At 43.0% G+C, this 7,233-nt stretch overlaps 1 protein-coding gene across 1 annotated transcript in view; it reads right to left on the bottom strand.

Annotated features, from left to right (window-relative positions):
* Positions 1–3,588: 3,588 nt before the first annotated feature.
* The window catches only part of errfi1a (ERBB receptor feedback inhibitor 1a), a 15,795-nt gene continuing 12,150 nt past the window's right edge, over positions 3,589–7,233 (bottom strand). Inside the window, exons 2-4 of the mRNA XM_008319651.3 lie at positions 6,563–6,767; positions 6,397–6,485; positions 3,589–6,310 (exon numbers count right to left, since the gene is read on the bottom strand). Coding sequence (XP_008317873.1) covers positions 5,280–6,310; positions 6,397–6,485; positions 6,563–6,714 — 1,272 coding nt within the window. The 5' untranslated portion in view covers positions 6,715–6,767 and the 3' untranslated portion in view covers positions 3,589–5,279. The remainder of the gene's footprint in view (positions 6,311–6,396; positions 6,486–6,562; positions 6,768–7,233) is intronic.

Below are 7,233 nucleotides of genomic sequence, written 5' to 3' on the forward strand. Positions count from 1 at the left end.
TATATATATATATATATATATAAATCGTTCATCTTCCTACACTTAGTAGCCCCAACACTCTGTGGCGCTGTCACACTCAATGTATATCGCTCGCGTCATTGACCCATTTTATAACAGTAATATAAAATGTTTTCTTAATTACTATATATTATTATCAATATATTTGTTTGAATCTATTGATGTTTAGATAGAGGGGTTTAATTGAATTAATTAGTAGCATATTTCTGGGGGGCTGAAATAAATGAATGAGACACAAGTGGATGGAGACACGAGTGGATGGAGACACGAGTCTTGTGGAACGGATTCAACTCCGAATTCCACTGTATTATGAAAATGTGGAGTGGCCATAAAATACAAAACCCGTCCCTGTGTCTGAATTTCTGCGTTGTTTTTGTCATTACTATATCCTGTCAGCAGATGGCGTGCGTTCCCTCATTTTATCAGTGTAGAGGTACAAAGTTGAATTCCAGCCTTACTCTAACAGGTAAAAATCTTAAATCATTCATATCGTTATAAACAAAACCACAGGTCAAAATGATGAACTCTCCTGATGAACTGCTCCAAAACTGCAGCGTTTTATTTTCACTGATTTCTGAAGTTTGATTTTTCTTTTCTTTTTTTTTATTTGTTGCTGCTGATCTACCGCTCCACTTGTATCACTGGATGTAGCCCAGTGGTGCCCAATCAGAAGCAACCAATGTGTCCAGTGTCTTTACCTTCACTCTGTGGACCATATATTGTCTTCAAGACCTCTGACCTAGGTAAAATTTAACCAGCAGCTCCTGTTAAATATTTACAACTATATCCACTCTGTCGCTGCCTGTTCACAGACCCTAACAGTAAAATTGTGAGGTTTTCCAAGAAACATTAAGTATATATATATGTATATGTATATGTATATATACATACATGTGTTTGAATTTGTAGTGAAAAACCTTTGTTTTAGTTCTAGCTGTCCAAGTTTTATTTTTTAATTCAATAAAACAACTAACAAAAAATACTTAATAAAACAACAAATGTTTATTGTGTACTAAAGTTTGTTATGTTCTGTCCATGGCCATGAACAGGATTATGATGAGAGCCACAAGCCAAAAATGTTGGTCAAATAAAATATATATAATAATAAAATTGTTCTCAAACTAGTGGCTGGAGACATTTGGTTCTAAGTTCTAAGACAAATCCAAAAAATCTTTGTTTATGGAATTAAAAGATCTGTTTCTCTTTGTTTCTTCCATTTAACTCCTTCAGATAATTCCTTTTTTTTTTTTTTGTAGAAATCTGCTGGATGTCTACCAATTCAGAACCTGCTTCTTTGCCTAAGAAAAGGTTCCATGAAGATGGATCTAACCCTGCTGCAGGGCTACAACAACTTCACCTGTTTATCATTGAAATTAGGATATAAACTGTCATGTAGAATTATTTTTCTTTCTTGTTGGAATGAGGTTATGCTCATTTTGAAGATAAAATGTCACATGTACAGTGGCCGTTGTCGTCATTATCATCTTCCTTTTCTGTGCACTGACATCTGACTTCAATCAAGATCCAATTTCTGTGTGACATGAGACGTTTTTACCGAATAACGCTTCAAGTGCTTGTTCAGAAGCAACTTAGTTGTTGGTTAAACGCCGTGACCTGCCGTGTATTTCACGGCCTCGCCTTGAGTGGCGTCCTGACTGAATAAATCCACATCTTAATAACGTCATTATAGCTACAGAAACCATCAATGTTATGTAGAAAACGAGTCGTCACATCATAAAAAACACATGTAGCCAAAATTATACCGTAACCAAAGCAACAGACCCACGTGGTACAATTTAAAAAAACAGCGTCAAAAAGCAATCATAACATAATACATACTTGAAATATTATTAAAAGACAAAATGCATTTCACTTACCAAATTATTTGTACATCGAAACCTTCCTCCTTTCTTCTCGTTAGAAGAGTTCAATTACTCCGTTGTACAGATTATCGGTAAGTTCCGGTTCTATCGCGTCCTCTTCTTCCTCCATCCATGCTAATGCAAAGAGTGCAGCCCCCCTCTGTCCGGGTTATGACTGACAGTTGAATTAGCTCCAGGGCTGAGAATATTCGCTCGACGGAAGCTGTGGACACGGAGAAAACTTCATTTTCGTCAAGTCGTTAGCGCAGTTCACTAGAAGCGACTCTTTCCGTTCTTTGACCGTCCGATCAAGTCGATTAAATCGCTGACATAACTGTGGAACTCGTCTGATCGGTTAAAGAAGTTTAATTTACCCGCCAAGCGCCTGCACTGCCGATGAAGGCCCTAAAGCAGATTTACCCGACCCTGGCAACAGATGGTGGCTGAAATATGATTGGATTAAAAAACTCGAGTATAAATATACGCGACGGGAAGCGGGGCAGTCCATAAAAAGCTAAAAAATGATCAGGACAGACTATTTGGCAATATTTTGTAACTATTCATGATAAATACTGACAAACAAACGAGTGTTTCTGGTACTGTTTAGGCCTTGACTGTCATTTAACATGGCGTTGGTTTGTGCATTAAAAGATAAACACGAATCTGTCAACTGACTGCCTTCAGTGAAATTCAGACTTTCTGTCAGACAATCAGCAACTAAACAGCAGAGGCCGCTCAGCAGTTGGTGAGGCGTCACTCACAACTATAATGGTTGGAGTTTAATAACAAAGGCATTTCCTGCTTTTTGCTGCCAAAACGACAGAGAGAAAAACATAAATTATTTTAAATGTTGCAAATCTTAATGTAGTAAAAAAAAATCACAACATTGGGGGACCTTAGAATTCCTGTTCTCTCAGTACACGTGTTGTGCAAAGATGCAATGCAATTTTTGTACCATTTTTTTCTGACAGATATGCACTGAGTTGCTCAATGTTTCCTGTCTCCAGCAGAGTTGATCTGAAAATGAGCAACCTGTCTTTCCTTTGTTGCTCTTGCCACCACCCATACCGTCACCTAGCAGCTCACCTGGGAGCTCAGCAGTGAAAGTGTTTGCAGGTGGCCTAGATATAATCCTTTAGTTCTGAAAAATGCAAATCAATTATCAGCAGCAGCAGAGTGAACTCGTACTGATGATCTCTGTTACACCCAGAGCTCAGCGTTCATCGGTACAGCAGACCTCAAAGTATAATGTTGGTAAAAGTTTCTTGGTTTGTTGTTGTGGTTGAGGCCCAGAGAAGAAAGGCTTCAGTTCCTCTGGTAATCTGGATAAGGAAAATAAAGGGTGAAGAAGCGTTCTCACGTGTAGCAATTATTTGACCTCTAATGCTGAGTGTGGTTCACTGTGGTTTCAGCACCTCAGCTAATCACACAGGCAAATGTCAAGAGTATAACATTTGATTTTTTTTTTTTTTTAAAGGTGTAAGGTGCAAAATCCGGAGGTTCTGAGTCAGCGGTGCAGGAAGGAGGAGGCTGCTATAACCAGGAAGAGGAAGCTGATATACTGTACACCTGTCAATCAACCATTGTAAGTCACTCTCCTTTCTCTGGATAGAGTCCAGTCACAATAAGGCAGAGCATGAGGGTGTGTGGGTGATAAAACAGGACAGACAGCTGAGTTGACAGATTCAAGACACAGAACGAAGCAGGCTCATAAATAAGTCCATTTATTTTGCTCTCTTTCAAGGACTTCACACTAATAACAAATGGAATAGTTAAATACTGTACACAGCATACTGTACTCTCACAGTACATGAGTTGAGTTGTCTGAGTAAAAAACAAAAAAGAAAAATCAAAATTGATGATTTTTATTAGTTTTCGTAAGACATCTGAACACCTTTAATACCTTTAAGATTAAATAGCATCAGTGTGTGATGTAAACTTCTTTCCAACATTTTTGTGTGGCCTCGGTTCTCGTGAGCCAAAGGGAGAGAGAGAGAGAGAGAGAGAGAATATACTTCAACAACCGTTTGACCTCAGCAGTTAGCTTTCCCCAGAACCGATCGCAGTGTTCCATACAGAGCGTTTCTTCACTTCATACGCTACATTCACTACATCATCCTGAACTTTCTTGAAGAATCTACAACTATAAAGTTCATATACTCTCTGAGCTGCCAGCAGCCAGAGTCACACAGGCAACACCCACTGCAATCATGTAAGGTAGGAATGCATGTGCAGAACAGGAAAGTCTGTGTCAGGCAGGTAAACCCGGCACCGTCTTTCTACTGCGTCTGTATGAACAGCTTAGCCTCACATCTGTGTGGGCCGTCATCTGCCTGCTCCAAACTCAAGCAGGAGTTTTGGTTTTTGAATTGAAAAAAAAAAAGAAGTTTAAAGCCTTGTTTTATGTCACACAGGGAGTTTAGCAGAAGTATAGAATCAATAAAAGGGAGGTAGTACTTCAGGCAATGACTCACAGCTTGACCAGAACTATACTTCAAATGACTGACAGGTTTAGAGCAAACACCGGCCTGTGTTCAACAGACAGAGTTCTTGTGCAAAGGACCTGATCGCTGAGTGAAGCCATCAAACGTCTGCACTCTTTTCTCATGGGCTGAGGACGCTAGCTGCAGAAACGCACAGCACAGTAACAAATGGATCGATAATCTGTCGACGTCCCGCGTGAAAACACCACCAGAACACAACACACTTTCTTCAGCCGTGCACAAACACGTCCACGTACGTACAACCTGATCAGCGGACGGCCGGCCGGCCTACACACACACACACACACACAGACACACACACTCTCTCTCTGGGGACAACATGCTACGTGTCAGACAGATGTACACAGACACAGCGCTCTGGCTTAGACATGGGAACAGCACTGTTTAAAAATCCAATGGCCGTTTGACTTCATATATGAACAGATCTTTGTTTACATTACTGACCTTCTGCCCCCCACCCCCCACCCCCCGCACTCCAATGAGAAAGCTGTGGTGTATCCCACCAAACATCCTCTACCTCACAGACACAAAATACTGAACATAGGGTTCAAGGCCAGCTTGATCCGTCGGACTTTACCGTTAACATCATTAACCAAAAATAAAACGTCAGAACAATTAGAAAAGGCACTAAATAACAATTGTATCAAAAATAAGCTCTACAGTGTTGAAATTTTGCCCTCACCCTATAGTTAGAGACACCGTCCTCATGTCCAGTATTCCAACTGTGAAGGCGATTCCAACATCACCAGTAACCAAATACAGTGCTCACATACCCTGTGCGATCAGAATACATTTGGGAGTAAGAACAAAAAGACCAAAAACAGGAAAAGAACCGTCCACGTTCACTGTGATGTCAAGTGCTTCTGAGTCCAGTGTGTATTTTAGTCAAATCATTTCAGACTAAATCCACTTTCCGTCTGGTGTGATTGTCCCAGTCTGGTACGTTTTTGGTGTCCATGAGATAGTAGTGTGTGTTGCTGACCTGCTGGCCATCCTCCATGACAGGAACGATGCAGGGGGAGCAGTCACTGTTCTGTCTGTGCAAAGCTCGACACGTCACATAATTAGGATCTGGTGCAAAGCTCTGCGTCGGGGGCATCACCCCGTTAACGTATGTTGGGAGGCTCTTAGGACTGGGGGTACGAGAGCTGCCATTGGACAAAGGTTCCCTCGGCGGGACCTTGGGTGGTTTGTCCTCATCGCTGTAGGGCCCAGACGAGACCTCTGCTGACCAGCGACGGTAGTCTCCGGTCCTTACTCGAGGAGGTATAGGGGGGGGCACTTCAGGTTTGTCCATACTGTGAGTGTGACGTTTGGCACAGGTGAGGCGCAGCAGCGAGGGCTTGTTGAAGGATCCAGCTGGGCCAGAGTGGGAGCGCCGCAGTCTCCTCTGAGCCTTGTCCTGTTGTCTCTGACACACCACTGGCTCTGGCCTCTCCCTTCGCTGCTGCTGCTGCTGCTGCTGCTGCTGCTGCTCGTACTGTTCCCGTTCATCCAGTGAAGCGTGCGTCTGATGTTGCAGATGGATCTGTTCCCGACTTTCTGACCCTAATGGACCATCATAGTAAGCGTAGTTTATCCATCCACAGTCCCTCAAGCTCCTTCTGCTAGGTCCATATCGGAAAAAGGATGATTTGGGACAAGGGTCGGGCACCAGACATGAGCTTTCATCCGAACTCATGGAAAACTCCACCTCAATGTCCACAGTTTGTTCAGGAGACAGGTTTTTGTGTGGAGGGATGGGAGGCAGAGGCTTGGAGCCCCTGGCCGGGGTCTGCGTGGGAACGCTGCTGCACTCGTGCACCGACAGCTTCTTGAATGAGGGCACCACCCTGTCGTCCTCAGCGGGAGTCGGGGAGGAGGCTTCAGTGGAGAGATGGGAAGGTTTTGGAGGTAATTTGTGTGTGGGGGGGCTGTGTTTATGTCCTGTCAGAGAAAACACAACATTTTGATTGCATTCATTGTGAAACATTTAGGACTGGAAATCATGTGGACGACAAACAGGAACTTACTGTCGTAACTTAGAGATGGTGGAGGTGGAGCCTGATGGTGGACTGGAGACCTGTGGTCGGTGTGTGAACTGTCCATCGTGAAGTAAAAGCTGTTGAGGACGACGGTTCATCATCAAACACATTCGCTGCTTCAAATGTTGTGAAAGGCTAATGTAAAAACACTCACTTGTTCAGCTCAGGGCGGGGGCTCCAGGAGGATTTGGATCCAGCCATGCTGTGGCAGTAGCTGCCCCGCAGGAAGGGGTTTTCTATGGGAAAAGAGATCTCCTGGGCAGTCAGGCCCACTGTGGACATGCTCCAGGTACACTCGGGTCGCATCAAAACCAGGAAACACTCAGATCACCCGGCCAGCTGCCCTCACTTCTGGTCACCTAGTACAAACATAAGCCATTAGTACAAGCCCACTTCATTTGGTGTAGAAATGGAGGCTTCAGAACCACACACACACACACACACACACACACACTCCTCAGTCTGTCTCTAGGATACTTGTGTTTGAGTACACTCCCAGCGTGATGTACAACGAAACCTGACAAAGATCTGGTTTCACTTCAAATATTCTACTGATTTGGATTTTACCAGCAAAAAAAACCCAGTTCATTTACTAAGTGTAAAACAGGTTGGATAAAAGAATGGAAATATTTTCACCTTCTGTCTTGACTGAATGGACAGTTGGTCAGGGACCAGAGCAACGTTGTACTTCAGCTCTTACTTCAATGTGTTGTTGGTTCATATGTTTATAAAAAAACAGTGTAGAGAAGATGACTGTAAAATGTCCAACGGTCCACTGGACAATAACCACTGGACAACAATCACTGGACAACAATCACTGGACAA

Source organism: Cynoglossus semilaevis, chromosome 11, assembly GCF_000523025.1.
Source record: "Cynoglossus semilaevis isolate Cse_v1.0 chromosome 11, Cse_v1.0, whole genome shotgun sequence".
Lineage (NCBI taxonomy): Eukaryota > Metazoa > Chordata > Actinopteri > Pleuronectiformes > Cynoglossidae > Cynoglossus > Cynoglossus semilaevis.